Raw genomic sequence first — 18449 nt, 5'->3', positions numbered from 1 at the left:
TTTACATTAACTTTACATTAACCTAATAAACCTCTCCATCATACAGGGACGGGTCCCTAACGACTTCAAAAAAGCAAGAGTGACCCCTCTGTACAAAAAAGGAAACCAATTAGACCCTGGCAACTACCGCCCTATTTCTATTCTTAGCTCCATCTCGAAAGTCATGGAAAAAATAGTCTATGAACAGGTTGATAAGTACCTTGCCGAAAAAAATCTAATTTACGAATTCCAATCTGGTTTCAGAACAAACCACTCCACTGACACATGCCTTCTCTATTTGAACGACTCTATCAAACAAGATGTCGACAAGGGCAAATATTACGGCATGGTCATGCTGGACCTCCAGAAGGCTTTTGACACCGTTAATCACCCAATTATGATCAATAAGCTCAAAGCAATAGGCTTTGATGACACGTCGGTGAACTGGATGAGATCCTACCTGGAAGGGAGGGAGCAAGTGGTGGAAGTAAACGGCACCCAGTCCCCTCCCCTCCCAGTGACTTGTGGTGTTCCTCAAGGAAGCATACTAGGACCACTACTGTTCCTGATATATGTGAATGATATGTCTTCAGCTTGCGACTGCAAACTGTTCCTGTTCGCAGATGACTCGGCTCTGCTGGTCTCGGACAGGGACAGGCTGCAGGTTGAGAAAACTCTCAGCACTGAACTCAACAAGATCTGCATCTGGCTCTCCGACAACAAACTCTCATTACACCTGGGTAAAACTGAATCCATCCTCTTTGGGTCCAACCCTAACCTTAGAAAGGCTGAGAGTTTCACGATCAAAGTGGGTGAAAATGTTATCACAAGAAAGGAGGAAATTACCTACCTGGGTTCCATCTTGGAGGCAAACCTCTCAGGTGACAAAAACGCTGAAAAGACGATCAAAAAGGTCCACAAAATAACACGGAGGATGTGGAGACTTGTTCGTAAAGTCAGTAAGAATACTCTGAAGATTCTTGTAGGGGCCCTCATACAAGGTCATTATGATTATGCATGTACTTCATGGTATCACAACACCTCCAAGGCCCTAAAAACAAGGCTCCAAACATCCCAAAACAAACTTGTAAGGCTACTTCTTGGCCTCAATTACAAAACCCATCTAACCCCTGATCATTTTACTAGGCTTGGATGGCTTAGGGTTGAGGACAGAGTACAGCAACTTGCTATGGGCCTGGTCTTCAAGATACACCACAACATTGGGATCCCCCTGTATTTGTCAAAATACTTCCAAAATGTTAATCAAGTCCATGATCATAACACCAGAGGCAGCTCCACAAACCATGTTCAACCCAGATTTGGCACAACAAAGGGAATGAACTCTTTCTCATGCTATTCATCTAAAATGTGGAATGCCCTACCAAAAAGAGTAAAGGAGTGTAAAACCCTACTCACTTTCAAAAATGCCCTAAAGATACACCTTCAGGAGGCTGCAATTCAAAAATGGCCCCTGTCCAAGTCCTAACCTACCCCATGTCCTAACCTAACCTACCCCCCCCCCCTCTCTTTCTTTTTTGTACATATTTTTCACCCTTCATACCAGTATCCTGTAAACTGATTGTATGACATTCTGTATAGTAGTGTGTATATCTGTCTGTCTCTTATATGTCAACATGATTTGTGTGCATGGGGATCTCATCTTAAACAAGCTAAGTGCTTAATGAGCTATCCAGTTTAGTAGACATTTTTGTATTGCGAATTTGTACTTCCATGTACTGTTATGTACTGTCATGTACTGTTCTCATGTCTTACTAACTTACTAACATGTCTTACTCAATCAAACCCCCCCCCCCCCCCGCTGCTTATAATAAGCGGACATGGCAACACCGGGTCCATCACGTGGATATGTTTACGTCTCAAACCACTTCCGGGGGGCAAGGGGGATGATCGGCAGTCACTTTGTCCAATGGGATTCGACGCCCTCGGTTGGTGGGCGTGTCCAAAGCGGTGGAGTGGCGGACGCTTCCGTACCCATGAGAGACAGTGTTGCCATGTCTGCTCATTATAATCGGTTTTGGGCTTGCTTTTTTTATATTCCCTTGTAAATATTGATAGTTGCGGGTTGCGTTTTTTTTGGGGCTTGTTTCTAAAGTGTACTTGCTTATTTGGGCTTGTTCCTAAATGTTGTTTAAACCAGTGGTTCTTAAACATATTCATGTCAAGGACCCCCAAATTAATGTGTATTTGTCCTGAGACCCCCATCTAAAAATATATTGTGCCAGCTAGGGACCTACGTACAATATTTGTGTTGTTAAAAACATTTCACAAATAATCCCACATTTTTTAAAATGTCTTCAAGATTTTTTTGTTGTTAGTAGCTAGTCAATTAGCAGGTCTACAAGCTCACAACGCCTCCCATCTGTGAGCTTGTAGAACTGCTATTTTCAAGTGATTAAAGGGCGACGGCCCGGGTTCTCTTCTTTTGTACTCCGCGGTGGAAAGGCTGGTGGTGATTACTTCTTTTGGGCTTGTTTTCATAGGGTTGCTTGTTACTCTCACAGCATCTGGCAACACTGTTCACATGAGAGAGCGAGCAGCAGCAGAAAGGAAAGGATTAATGTTGACATTCTCACCGCTAATGACCCGCTGCTGCACCACGAAATGAACGTCTTTACCAACCGTTAAATAACACTCCTCTTCACAGTGCAGTGGTGCTGGCAGCAGCCTGGGAGGGACGGCCACGGACAACGAACGACAATAACAATAAGGTAAGATTCAAGCAGCAAGGTAGTTAGCCTAGCATGGTGCTAACTCGGGTACAGAACGTTTCGGAAACAACGCCGTTGTGTTGTTGAGTGTGAGTGCGTGTGCGCGCGTGTGTGTGTGTGGCAACTGTCGATCTGTGTCATGGTGGATCAATTCGTGTTATTGTCATTAATTCATATTATTGTTGATGAGCTGAGAAGCAGGCCCGCCGGTGGCAAGTGTGTGTGTGTGTGTGTGTGTGTGTGTGTGTGTGTGTGTGTGTGTGTGTGTAAGAGACAGCAAATACTGTAACTATACAACAAAAAAGCCTAAGCTTGTTTCCATTGTGGTCCACTTTGAGACACAGAACCACAGGCAAACAACCATAAAACAAAGAATATATTATTATATAATTGTATATATATATATATTATATATAAAGTTAGAAGCAATACATATAGGACAAGAGGGGTACACTAAGAGAAGAAAAACTGGCTATTTTCTAACAGCCAGTTTTTCCAGCTGTTGCCAGGTGACTTAGCTCTGTTTACACAATGCTGGACCCCCACCCACAATGCTGGACCCCCACCAACTGTATATACTTTCCTACAGTTTGTTTCTATGTTCTTTTTTACACTTGCTTTGGCAATGTTAACGCATGTTTTCTCATGCCAATTTGAATTGAATTGTGTGGTGTATGTGGTTAGAGTTTCGTGTAAGGTTTAGATTGGTGCAATTTTTTATGATACATTACATGTTGTTATTAGCTGACTAACTTCAAAGGCACTATCAGTAAGCTGAGCCTAAACAACTGAACATTAGGTCACCCCACCACCACAGCCATAAATGACAATGGATGGACACATATTATAATTATTCTGATGACTTGAGCTATAATGGAAAATGATATACGTATAACAGGTAAATAATCAATTAATTTCTATTTGCGGTTGTGTTTTGAGGCTGTCAACATGTTTTGTTTTGTTGAAACAGCACAATCAATGGTACAGTTGGTACATCTAGGGATAACACTGTAAGGATGTACTGTAATGTGTACACATTATATGTCCAACGTTCATATGGTTAAAACAATAATTACTGATTTGGCAATGGTTGCAGTTTGTGAAATAAAGTGTGTATGTTTTCCAAAACAAAGAGAACAACTAGTCATTACAGTGCAGTGGTGCAGTAGAATAGATGACCTCAGTGTCAGTTCATTCTGTAGAGACTTGTGTCAATAGCTGGTTAACACAGGAGAAGCTACTCTGCATCTTTTAATAGCTGGCCTCAAGTTATGTTATGCTACTTTCACTTCCCCTAGTGCAGACAATTGTTGTGGAGGTCTGGAGCAAAGGTCCATTTCCCCTTCCCCCCATGATCATTAAAGGTTGGTAAATATCCCTTTGATTTATTGATTGATACTTTTTTAGTCAGAAATGTAAACAGCACGTGACGTGGTGCAGTAAGACTGCTAAAAGGATAACACAAAACAGTCCTGTGGACTCATTTCCATTGTGGTATATGTATTAAATTCATCAACATAGCATAAAAAATGTACACAATAATACATGTCATCAACAAATATAAGTTCATACTAAACAACTACTGTTTAATGGTGCTGATGTTGATAGACACTCCCAGTATCTTTTGGTGCGTTAATGACGCAATGGTGACTTATACCTTCTTAAGTACAATTATTACGACAAGCACTGAGACTTAACATTTAAGGTGTGACTTGAATGTTGTCTTAGTTTCAGTTGACGTACATACACAGTTGATGAACACCAAACCATTTAATAATGATGTTGTTATAATACTTTAATGGTCGATTTCAAACTCATGAAGCTGTTTCCAGTCAGAAATGAATTTTCATCTATCAGGGAATGTTTTATGCCACCATTACGGTGCAAAGCCTGTCTGGGAAGCACCCTCAGCCTCGTAAACCTGATTTATACTTAGTTGCACACTGCATTTACGGCATGCAACACGCATGCCGTAAATCCAGCTTGTAGATCTGCTATTTACTGAGCACGACACCGTCATGAAACTGAGTATAACTGAGGCTTAAGGACTTGTTTGCAGGATTTGGGACTGCAGTGGCGTTAGTAGGACAGTAGTGATGGAGAGTTATGTAACAAGGCTAGCTATGCTTTGCTTTTAGGCAGTTAATAAGACATCACTTGCTAAAGAGGGAGGGAGAGAGTAGCATACACTACAGCAGAGCTTTTAACTCTCAGATGTTTAGCATTTTGCTGAGGGCTGTTGTATATCGTCTCTTTCGGGTGGAAACCTCACATGTCCAAAACTGTTACTTTTCAGGATTCAAATTCAAAAATAGCATAAGTAGCAGAGTCTTCAAGCTCAAAACGTGTTGCTTCACGACACATTTCCAGCTTGTGGATCTGCTACTTTTGTTGCTTTTGTGTGACACTGTAGTATGATTCATTCATTCATTTACGAAAAAACACAAAAAGTTAAAATATGGAGGTTTCTGTCCGACAGCAACAATATAATTTCATGCATTTACCATCGCAAATTCTGGTGAATTTTGGTTGTGGGTGTCTACTCTACCAGGCACTCCATCAGGAAACCGCTAGCTATGTGCAGGCTCCTTTGAGCCTCCAAAAATTCAAGTTGGGCTGGTAAAATGATTAAAGAACTAACTGTTGAATTTGGGAATACATGAGCCACTGTGGCCTCTTTGGATGGAAAACCTATAATTATTAGCAATAATTTGATATAATGCGACGATAATTTGATGACCGGGTCATCGATCAATAGGAGACTCATTAGGAGACTCTTCCTACCGGAGAGTCCGCCGGTCATCAAATGATTGGCTTAGGAATGCAACAAAAACAAACAAATCTCCAATCATTCAAGGCTTCATGGGCTGTGTAATTGATAGAAAATAAGTAATTTTTTGGGTGAACTACTCCTTTAACAGTGTTGATGATGGTCTGAAGACCGTCCGCTCTCTGTGTCAATTAATTTCACCATGTCACACTCACTTTTTGCACTTTTGTAAGTAATGGACTATTTTTGCACCCAAAGAGCCTCAATGTAAATCCTTCAGTGTGCAAGACTTTTTGTTGTGTATGGATGGACTTGCATGTACATTTCTACAGGCAGTTGTTTGCGATTTCAAGTAGTTGATAGTGACTGTGGTGAACTGAGGCTGGTATAAAGGGCAGGTGACACAAATGGTGGGATCATGGTCATGGCTGTGGTGGTATGATGCACGCAGCTGTTGAATGGGGCTGATTGTACTTCCACAATCTCACAGAGGCTCACAAAGGTATCGCTGAGAGGTTGTGGGTTGTTTGTTCTCTTTGTTGAGGTTTTTGCACTTAAACCACTGTCTCAACAAGAAGTTATTGTCAGGTTAGGCTGTGACATGTACCCAAGACCAGTGGTTCCCAAACCTTTTAGCTCGAGGCCCAAAAGAGAAATTAGACGTTTGCCCGGGACCCAAACTGGTGAAAATAGCAGATCTGCAAGCTCACAAGAGAGCAAAGTGAGCTTGTACATCTGCTATTTTTGCAACTTCTTAAACTTAAATTGTTTTTAATTGATGGAAAGTTGGGATTATTTTGGTTTAAACTTTTTTAAATCTTTTGAAATCATTTATAGATGTTTTTTTAAATGTAGGAAACGGAAAAAAGAAGATATTTACTCCCGACCCACTGTTTGGGAAATACTGCCCTTGAGAGCCTTAATTAAAGAACTACAGAATGTATGCAGTAAGCAGAATGTGGAGGACTCCAGCAATTTTACTTTGTTGCACAAAGACAAAGTCCTGTTAAAATGTTTGGCAGGAGAGATGGAAAATGGGTGTTTAACTCTGTCAGCTATTCTAAGCAGGAAACCCATGAAGAAAATAGAAACGTGTATGTTAAAGCAGTGACAGTTGCTGGTGAATTTGGGAACATATCAACCACTGTGAACACATTATCTCCTCTGCTCAGAGTACAATTTAATTTGCGTAATGTATGTTACCTACAAGACAATCATGTTCTGACCTTCGTATACAGTGCAACAATGTCCTGTCCTGTTGCGCTGTTGTGAATCCTGAATGTCCATGACGTCAACAGTTCTGCATTTAGCCCCGGCCCCTAGCCTCGTTCCCAGCCTTACTCATCTGCGAAGAGAAAAGCCTGGTCACGACCTAAAGCAGATAGTGTCTACAGGGGTGTGACTTCCGTCGTACGTATTTCCCCCGGAAACTATCTTTTTCGTCCAATCACAACACTCGTTTCATTCACGGAGAATGTAAACAGATATGTAAAGCGTCAACGTCATTTCCTGGTACTTCCTTTTAGACACTCAACCGGCTAGGTCTTGCCCAGCGTGCCTAGCCCCTAACCATTTAAATCTGTGTCTTCTTCACTGCATGTGCCAAAGCAATATTCCTTTGCATGATTGATCCTCATTCTTAGCAATAAAGTGCTTCTGAATCTGATTGCGAGGTAAATCATTGTTACCGGTTGTTAACGTGACACTTAACGCGGTGAAGTCGGCCTTGCCTTTCGCATAGCACAGAAACACACAAGGGGTTTTGAAGATATCACAGATAACTTGGTTTATAGTTTTATTCCTTTTGCGGAGGTAATGAATAGCTGGGAAGGTTGTCAGCATGGTCACCACATTAAGAACCACGGCACTACAGGATTAACATGGTGAAAGAGATTGATGCTGAAGACACAGTTGTGTGTTTTAACTTTTGCAGATGGACTTCTCTTGGATGTAAATCACAGTGGCTGGTGGTCGCGAACATGGAGCTTCAGGTGGTTGACAGTGATGCTGTGACATGACAGATTAGAGGTGTCATTATTGTGGTGTGATGCATTGTTGTTGAATGGGTTGGCAAATTTATACCATCTCAAAAGGGTTGATGAAGGTGTAACTGTGAGGTTTGTGTCGGTGTGTGTGTTTGTTATGGGGGACTTTGTGGATGTTTTGATATTTAGACAGCTGACTCAACTTGAAATCCTGGACATTGACAGTTTCACACCCTGACTGACAATCCAGGAAATCCGCTACAGGATCCATGTTGGTAAATTGATTTGTATGGCACTCTTGGAGACGACTCACTGACTGACTTTATTTAGGTTCAAAGTCAGTAATTATTACCTTGTAAGAGATTGATTATCTTGGTTTAGCACACCGCACGCCCTGCACATGGCCTCACTAACCATTCCTTCTCAGGCCAAGGCTTTCCGTTTTGTTTTGTTTAGTTTTTTGTTAGTAGAGGGTGGTCTAGGAGACTGCAGAGGAGAGGAACAGGCCAGGCTGGAATCAATCCCAGGTCAGGAAGGGGGACCTGAGGCACCAGAGATGTGGGGTCTTTGACTAGGGCTGTCACGATTTTGACATTTTACATAACGATTAATTGTTACACAAATAATTGTTGTTTGTTGTTGTTTTTGTTGTTGAACACTGGAACATATGAATAGAAAATACATTTCTGGTTGCCTTTTAGGCTTTGAAGTTGCACAGGGATATGATATGTTTAGATATGACAAATAACTTAAATATACAAAGAAATGACTGACACATAATAACTTTATACTTTCAGAAAAACATTAATAAAAATAGCCGATCTACAAGCTCACAACGTGCCGCATCGGGCACGTTATGTCTGCTATCTGCTATTTCCACTATTTTTGAACATGGAAAGGATTATGCAAAATAATTGCATTTATCTCAATTAATTGTGATTAGGCAATTATTTGTGACAGGCCTAGTCTTAACCACAACACATCTGGACGCCAATCTATCTGTTTGAAGACGGTCTATGCAGGAGATGAATGGGACACTGCACCACCCTTGACATGTTATTTTTTTAGTCAGAATAATGCTGTCTTTGTCCACTTATAGCAGACTGTTGACTAAGCTGCAGCATGCCTTAATGGAAATATTAATTCGATTTGAATGGATGGTTTTGAGATGACTCGCACAAGACTGTCAGAGTACTTCAGAGCAGTATCTGATGATCCTGTTTCTGCTTTCCATTAACACATGATGACATAGTTCCTCTCACATGTGTTTTCTTCCAAACACCCTATGACCTGCTGGTAATGTAGTTTAGTAATGTAAATGCAGGCTTTACAGAGCCTACACCCTTATGTGTCAGTTTCAGCAATGTCAGGGTTAAACTAACATGTAGGATTTTACTGCCTGGTTTCTCCTCACCGGATCACATGCCTATCATCATTACTAAAGGCCTTCAGTTGGCTCCACCCCTTGGTTAACCTATCCGGCTACTATTTTTTGTGTTTTTGCTTTCTTTTGTTGGTGCTCAGACTGATGGAACGTTAGTGGGAGATCGTGTTGGGGTTTGGGGGGGTGGAGCTGAGGGTACAGGACTCATGGGATTTTTAGCCTAGATGCTAAAAAGGGAGGGATACATTTGGCTCCATTAAAAAAGGGGTTTAACCCCTATACATCGCTGCACGATTAATAAAAAAACTCCATAATACGTAAACGATGTAAAAGCAAAAAGATGCTATTAATTGAACATTAACGTCAAACAACCATGACGTAAACGGCATTTGTGGTCTTTGGTCTATCTGTCTTTTCTTTCAGTTCCCAGATGGTCGCTCTGCCTCCTGAGTCACTGCTGCCAGCCTTCTCTATTAAATGTAATGTTTTAATGCCACAGACAATATTCTACCGTTATGAAATAAGGGAGCTAAAATTGTGATGTATAGATTAACCTGTACATTTAACACACTAGCAGGTGCACGGAGGTTGATGCAGCACATTGCACCCACATTTCAAACTAGATTAGTTACACTTTTGTATAGCACACTCTTCAACTTGAATCCCACTTGTCTATAAAAAAAAAAAACTAAAAATTAATTAGGGTAGGTGTGGAAAAATACAGGATAACTCATTTAGCCACTTTCTGATTTCTCCAAGGTAATATATAGTATGTGTTTGAGTTGGAAAGCTCTCTTCTGGAAACAAGTTACCAGCAAAGTGGGGATACCAAGATTAAATGCAGCCGAGATTAGTAACTAAAATGGCAATTGCATTTTCTAAATCCATTTAATGAGGGAAAATGCACAACCTCTCTCCTTTAGAGAGGAGTCAATGAGTACAGTATATGAAGGAGAATGTTTGTATGCGTGTCTGATGAAGGCTCACTGCAACCACTATTTAATTTGGTTTCCAATTAACATAAATTAAACGCCAATAGGCCAAAGTGCCTTCTCGACTTCCCCGGATTTGTGCCAAGCATGAGCGCCGTGCACACCACCTCCTGTCTGTAGGGCGGCTCAGTATTTGAATATTAGTGCTGTGTTAATGCCAGTGTGGGAACTACTATGTGAGGAAGTACTGTGCTGGGTAGCTATCGCCCACAGACAGGAGGCATATTCGTTTACAGCCCTAGTGGAAGGCAGCCAGAAGACACCTCATAATGGTGGGCTGAGGCAGCATGACCTCTTTGATACTGTTGCTGTTTGAAAAGTCAGTATTACAGAAGAGAAAGACGATACATAGCCTCACAGACTGGACCTCAATTATAATGAAAAAGAAAGGAGCGCTGTGAAGCAGATGAATACAGATATACAGTGAATGTAAACATGCTGCATAATGATGTTGGAATGTTAACAACAGACTTTTATTCAAATGTTGCTGATTGATAGTCTGATTGATATACCAACATAACTTGATAAATGATCATGTTTAATCGAAAAGCACGACTCCGTTCATCAAAGCATACTTATTGCAGAAACAAGTTTGATAAGGATGTAAAATTGTGTATGGATAAGCCTAACAAAGAATGGCTCATCTCATTGTTATAATTAACTCTGATTTCACTGCTTAAAGTGAGGGGATTTGGTCATTCAGTTCAGAAGTGGGATGTGCACATCCAGTTCGTCCCTGGTGCTGGACACAGAGTGACGGTTCAAAAGAATAAAAGTCTGCACAACAGCATTGCTCCTAACATTGTTTTTACTTTAAAACTTGTACCACTGAACCACTTTTCTGGGTTTTGGTAATTCATTTTCTTTTTCTGTCCATCCATGTCTCTTTCAGGTGTGAGGGCTGTTGGCGGTGTCCAGGGGGTCTGTCTGCAGGCAGGTCTGTGTGTGCGTGTGAGGCATTGCGGTGGAGGAGCACCATAGCGTGATGCCAAGATGCTGCTGTCTCTGGGCATGCTGATGCTGTCGGCCACACAGATCTACACCATCTTTACTGTCCAGCTCTTTGCCTTCCTCAACCTGCTGCCAGTGGAGGCAGACATCGCTGCTGTGAGTTAATCTATAAACCCTATTAACCCATTAAGACCTGAGGCTGATTCTACAAATGCCTTCTATATCAGTAGTTATTTTAAGATTTTTCAAAAATTGGATACGTTCTTTTTTGCTTTTTTTCTCAAATTCACAATTTAGTCATTATGGCAATTAATTCCTCCCCACACTGCTGTTGTATCCTACTGGCTCACCTGCCTGTGAGGGGCCCTCACCGGGAGGGCATAGAGAATTCATCCTACTCCTCCCGCCCAACACTCCATGCTCACATATGTACCATGTGCATGTACTTGTTTCTGATTGGCTTGCAGGTGTCCATTAAAATGGATACGTTCTTCACCTTATTTTCCTATATCAGGAGTCAGGAGACCTCACAGTCTGTTATCGTTTACATAACACTCATACTGTATTAGCATATACATAAATACAGTATGTATACATACTATGTACCATACCACCAGGCCTGAAACTGCATCATTTCCACTTTGGTGTTGTGAATTTGTTGAGGGAACACACACGCACGCACGCACGCACGCACGCGCGCGCGCGCACGCACGCACGCACGCACGCACGCACGCACGCACGCACGCACGCACACACACACACACACACACACACACACACACACACACACACACACACACACACACACACACACACACACACACACACACACACACACACACACACACACACACACACACACACACACACAGGGAGAGGGAGAGACACACACACACACACACACACACACACACACACACACACACACACACACACACACACACACACACACACACACACACACACACACACACACACACACAGAGGGAGAGGGAGAGGGAGAGACACACACACACAAAAATAGGCGAAACTGTGGCGGTACGGTGGCCATGAAATTCCTGCCCCAGTAGATTCCATCACCATTTCTCACACATTGAAACAATTGTGCACAAACATGGAGGTAGTTTGTGTTGTTGTGCCACATTAGTGTTTGTTACAATAAAACGCCTGTTCCTTTTCAGTTATTTTGTAATGATATTTTATGACAATACCCATTTTCTGTGGGGGGGAGGTCAGCACAACATGTGAACAACATAGAAATAATGAATTAACGGTGAAACATGATCTTATTTTAACCACATTGTAAATCCCTATTCTCTGCACGTCATAATAGACAAAACATTCCAGGGGGAAACTCATTTTAACATTTATTGGCCAATAAGAATACATAATCTCAATAACAGACACGGGTGTATAACAACTTTATTCACTGTGACCTTACAGTACGTTTTAACAGCGGGCGACTCGGGCGATCGCGGGCGACATCGTCCAAAAGATAAAGAAAGTCTATGAGAGTGTCGCCCGGCGATCGCCCGAGAGTCGCCCGCTGTTAAAACGGTACTGTTAGGCAGGCAGGGCACGTCATGCTTTTAATTATTAATAAAGCATTTATTTAGCTACATTTGTCTTTCTCCTAAACGTTATGCCCTCACGTGATTTAAACTTTTTTATCTTTGTCATGTTTTATACAAATATTTCACCCAGATTGTAGCACTTTGAGATTTGTTTCAAATGTAAAGTGCATTATAAATCAAATGTATTATTATCATTATTATTATAATTATTGGAGGGGCATAATGCCACACTGATAAGGGCATGGTGGCCATGACACACACACACGCACGCACGCACGCACGCACGCACGCACGCACGCACGCACGCACGCACGCACGCACGCACGCACGCACACACGCACACACGCACACACACACGCTCATACAGAGACGCACTCACAGAGACACACACACACACACACACACACACACACACACACACACACACACACACACACACACACACACACACACACACACACACACACACACACACACATATAAATGCATAGTATCATGAGTCAGGACATTAACCTAATGAAGTGGATAATACAAAGTTAACAGCTCTCAACATTCCACTGTCTCTTTCAGTACTCATTCGACAACAAAACGGGGAACTTCGATGACCTTCCGGCACGTTTCGGCTACCGTCTTCCCAGCGATGGACTGAAGGTCAGTACACAAAGGGATCATTATGCGTAAGGCTGCCAACCGGCCCTCGAAATAAGGAATCGTCTCTTTATTTGTAAACTAAAAGACCTGTGTCCCTAATTGAACCGATAAGGGACACACTGTGTTCCTTGTTTTTGCAAATCAATCAATGACAAGTTCAAACAGCTCATATACATATCGTCTCTGTCACTTTTCAGGAGTCAAATTCAAAATAGCAAAATTAGCAGATCTACAAGCTCAAAACGCGTTTCGAGCTAGTAGATTTGCTACTTTTGATGCTTTTGTGTGACGTTGTTGAATGATCAAGTAGGGCATTAATTTACGAAAAAACATCATTGGAGATTAGACATTTCTGCCCGACGTCCCCCCGCCCATGATATGAATGCTGGGGTTCACCTAGTGGTTAATATAATTTGAACAAACTGTACATATCTACAGTGAGATTTCTGGGCGTCCCTTATTTGAATTTCCAGTAGTTGGCGACCCTAGATATGCGCCTTTGACAGACTTGTAAAGACTTCACAAATCATTAGTAAAACTACTTGTACAATATCTCTTCCGCTTATTTACTGACTTGACACGTGTTCTATATACAAGGCTATTACAGTTAAATGTTAACATTGCAACCACAATATAGAACATGGGTCAAAGATGTAGGTCATCATTACAGCCTTGTTGTGGTTGTGAGACGTAGGTGCTTGTGTTGCTGTTGAAATAATACAAACAATCTATTCGAAACTAAACTATACACCCATATTACGATATTAAATAACTAATAACACCTCCCTACAAGCTCTAGTAATCAGTATAAGTGTTCATCGTTTTGTCATCCAAGCACCTTTGTTACCACTTACCGGTTAAACAAGTGTCACCTTTTCATATTTTATTTTGCACTATTAAGCATTTTCTAAAAATAGGGAGTCCCCCCTCTCTGTCTCTCAAATGAGGGCCACCTATTTTTTCTGGAAACAAAACCCATTGTCATTTTGTCATTTTCTTCCCAAATCCTCCCTCAGCCTGCTACTGTAGCATTAGCCCCGGCTTAGCCCTAGTGTTAGCTGGCTATTGGCATTACAATGAGCTGCTTGTGTGCTGCGGCTCTGTGATGATGTCACGGTGTTGTAAAGGGTTCAGTTGGAAGCGTACAGAAGACAAACAGTGGCCATGATTCATGTCTGATGCTCTAAAGCTGCCCATTGTGGCAGCTCTCTCTCTCTCAGCTGTCAACAGTGTGTTGTTCTAGCAAGGCTCTTTGAGGGGCGCACACTAACAATCTACAATTTAGGCATTTAGCAGACACTCTTGGTCCAGAGTGACTTACAGTAAACAAGGGTAAGCACGAGGTAATACATCAAATGCATAGAAATGGTCATCTAGGATCATAGGTAAACCAAGAACATATCATCAGTCTAAACGGTATAATATCAACAAAACAAAATAAATCTGTACATTGAAACTATACAAATACACACTCTCTATAGGATGCCAGGTCAACAAATTAACCTGGCATCTGTCTACATACTAACTAGATGTGAGGAAAAGCTGCAAGTGTGTGTATGCTTGTTTATGCCAGTGGTTCTAAAAGTGGAGTCCGGGGACCCCCAGGGGTCCTTGAGGGGGTTCCCCTGCAAAATGAGTTAACGTAGCATAAAATCAGTTTAACCACGTGAGCCCTACGTATATATATCGGCTATTTGAAAATCGCCGATCTACAAGCTCACAATGTGTTCGAATGATTTTAACAACATTAGTCCTTTATGGGGTTCCCTGCCTGGTGCCAAATATTTTCAGATGGGGCGGGGGGGGGTCTGCGGACAAAATGCATATCAATTTGGGGGTCCTTGACATGGAAATATTTGAAAAGCACTGGTTTAAACAGCATTAGGAAGCAAGCCCAAATTAACAACTACACTTTAGAAACAAGCGAGAGAGAAAAACGGGGGGAAAACGCAACTACCAATATTTATAAGCCAAAGTCGCTTATAATAAGCGGAATGCTTGTTTATGCACTGCATTAAATGTCGATATAAAAATGGCACACTTTCTTTTAATACATCACTTCTTGTGTGTGCGTGCGTGCGTGCGTGCGTGCCTACTGGGGGGCTATTTTTGAACTGATTGCCACTTCCAGCAACCTGGAACGTTTGAAGTTGCTGCGACATTGTTACCATTTATATCATGGAGTATAATTACATTTCCACGCTTATTTTAGTGTCCTTAGTCATTTGATTCGTTCAGACTGAGACTGAATGCCTCAGATGTGTGTGTGTGTGTGTGTGTGTGTGTGTGTACAACTTAAGTTGTTCTCTGCCTGGGAGGTCTGTTCTTACAACACATCCTTTGCTAACGTGTGTGAATGGGTGAATGAATGTAATTATCATATTATCTGACCACATTGGCTCATGTCATTTCAGAGTGTTGGGTAATGTCCTTCTGTTGGCCCACCGCTGTTTGCCCAACAGGTTAGACCAATAAGAGATCTAACTGAGACCAGACACCCAATACTGTGTGTGTGTGTGTGTGTGTGTGTGTGTGTGTGTGTGTGTGTGTGTGTGTGTGTGTGTGTGTGTGTGTGTGTGTGTGTGTGTGTGTGTGTGTGTGTGTGTGTGTGTGTGTGTGTGTGTGTGTGTGTGTGTGTGTGTGTGTGTGTGTGTGTGAGCCTCTGATTTGAGAAAGCTGTGTGTGATGGTTGCAATGGCTTGCATTTTTCTTACTCTGTATCTTTGTCCCTCCCTTAAGCTGTGTTCTCATATGAACAATCAGGCCCAAACATTGTCCCGAGTTACCCTTTCTTTCACACCTGTAGAACACAAGAGGAGCTGGTCCGTGTCAGACCCCTTCTCACCTCCTGGAAATTTGCCCTGCTTTAGGCGAGGGGTGGCAGCGTGGCACCGTTGTTCGGATTACACTGCGGTCACATAGAGGGTTTGTAATTTGGCCATTTACAACTAGGGTTGGGATCCGGAACCGGAGGAACCAGATCCAATATTGAGGAACCGGAATTGGTTCCATCACATTTGGAACCCTCAAATTAATATGTCTTGTGCCAGGGACCCCCAGAAGAGAGTATTTGTGTTAGAAAATTCAAAATGATTAAAAATGTATTGAAACCCCCCACCCCCCCACTAGAACCACTGATCTAGACATTATCCAGAGGCGTGCTGTATATGAAAACACAAATATCAGAATCAGTAGGACCAGACATGCAACAAACTTTAATGTGCCTGCTTCCTAGTACAAAGTCTGTGAAATGTCCGATACTTGTATATACATAGCGAGTGAGAGGGTATGTTGATGATATTTCTATGGTACTACTGGCGTTAGACAGGAAGAAAACTAAACTTGTCGGAGATAGAGGAGCCTTCCCGAGGACTTATGGTGCAAGCAAGGCCACACAAATGGATCCTTTGTGATCCAAATTAAGTCACGGCACTCGCAGTCTACAAATAGATGATATAGATAGAGTCAATGAAACTTTTACATGCTTGTATTTTAATGATTTAAAAGTTGACTTATGAATGGTTAGAACTAAGGAGGAATAAAGGTTCCACTTGACTAAATTGGAACCTAATAACTGAAATTCCCGTACTGTATATCTCTGAAAAGGCAGTTCTTTAATTCAGCAGTTTTTATTTATAGCAGCTGTTGCAAGTTTCTGTGCCCGTGTACAGTCTAGTGTATGGTTCATGTGTCCTCGGGTACGGTACACATCAGCTGTGAAATCTAAATGGACTGCTATTTTGGTGTGTGATGTCATAACTATTTGACGATAACTATTTTTACATGCTGTTCAAGCATGGATGCAAAAGGGTCTCTCTCTGGTCTACTGAAGAAAGATGCAACGGTTTGACTGCCGGTCAAACTCCTACCCGGACACGGTACAAACTTAAACGGTCATACCTAGACCTGTCACAATTATTACATTATCGCCTGATCACAATTATTTGAGATAATCACAGTTATTTCGCATAAAATATCGTCGTCATCGTTTCCATGTTGAAAATATATTTTCAAACATTTTCAAAAATAGTGGAAATGGTGATCCGTGTCTGGGTCTATGGTACACAGTGTTCACACTAAGCAAACCAACTGGACCTTGGACTGGGATCCGGGCCCCAGTCCCTGGAGTGAACACGCTCCATGTTATGAAGGATTATTCTGAAGTGCCTATTTTGTGCACAGTAGACTGTCATTTTATCGATCCATTCCAGTAAACAGAATAGCAAAATATCGCCTGTGTTGCATTCGTTTTTTAGGGGGTGGGGGCGTTTTGAATATTAGAAGAACATTTGCCAGGACAGTCAAATCTTCTAATTAGATTTTGGTCAGTCATGCACATGAGTCCCATGGACTCGCTGCATTGAAAGTGGTTCAACATCATTGTTTTATCTTACATACAGCTCTTCCGGGTAAATATCTCATTTAGATAAGTTGGGATTTGCATTGTATGTGTGAGAGAGTATGTTTATTTTCACACACAAGCACCGATGCACGCACACACACGCAAAGTTCTCAGTCGCCACGACTGATTTCAGTCATTTGGATTCCATAGAAGCCAGCATGTCTTCTATGGAAGCATGTTGCGCACCGAAAATAGCAGATCTATTGAGAACTTGTAGATCAGCCATTTTTATTTTGCTTTAATACACACACACACACACACACACACACACACACACACACACACACACACACACACACACACACACACACACACACACACACACACACACAGGGCGGCAGTGGCTCAGGGGTAGAGTGGCCGGGTAGAGTGAACTGGAAAACTGCAAGGTTCCCAGTTCGATCCCGGGCTGGGGCGCTCCCCTAGAGTTAGTGTCGAAGTGCAAGAGCAAGACGCTGAACCCCTAATTGCTCCCGATTAGCAGGTTGGTGCCTTGCATGGTTTCCTCCGCCATCGGTGTATGAATGTGTGTGTGAATGGGTTAATGGCACAATCAATGTAAAGCGTTTTGGATAAAAGCGCTGTATAAATGCACCATTTACACACACACCCCTCTTATTACGCTGCTTTATAGTACTTTGCATCTCGGCATTCCCCTGCTGCTCACTCCATCCTCCCTCCGCCCTCCCTGACCTCTCCTCCTCTTCTCCCTCATTCTCCCTCCTGGCTGGCTCTCAGCCTGCTGCGTTTCACATCACACAGCCCCTCCCCTTTCTGCATGAGGCTGGCTGCCAGTGTAGACGTGCTGTCTGAGTCCCTATGGACACTTGGCTCAGTCTGTCTGCGTTTTGTCTCCTCCTCCACCCGCCCGCCCGCCCGTCCACCCACCACCACCAGCTTGTCTGAGCGGAAAAAACAGCACAGGCTGTGATTTTCAATGAAACGGGTTTGTTTTCAGATTGAAGGGAATTTGATCTACATTTATGAAAAAAATACTTATTTGAGTGAATCTGTTGCACTTGGGACACAAGG

The 18449-nt window shown here is 42.2% G+C and overlaps 1 protein-coding gene across 1 annotated transcript in view; it reads left to right on the top strand.

The window, feature by feature from the left end:
- Window positions 1–2494: 2494 nt before the first annotated feature.
- rnf13 (ring finger protein 13) overlaps window positions 2495–18449 on the top strand; it is an 82975-nt gene continuing 67020 nt past the window's right edge. The window contains exons 1-3 of the mRNA XM_084066326.1: window positions 2495–2708; window positions 10732–10946; window positions 12935–13015. Coding sequence (XP_083922452.1) covers window positions 10833–10946; window positions 12935–13015 — 195 coding nt within the window. The 5' untranslated portion in view covers window positions 2495–2708; window positions 10732–10832. The remainder of the gene's footprint in view (window positions 2709–10731; window positions 10947–12934; window positions 13016–18449) is intronic.

The sequence above is a fragment of the Gymnoscopelus microlampas genome, assembly GCF_963454915.1.
Source record: "Gymnoscopelus microlampas genome assembly, chromosome: 9".
NCBI lineage: Eukaryota > Metazoa > Chordata > Actinopteri > Myctophiformes > Myctophidae > Gymnoscopelus > Gymnoscopelus microlampas.
This window is presented reverse-complemented; position numbering and strand designations above follow the sequence as displayed.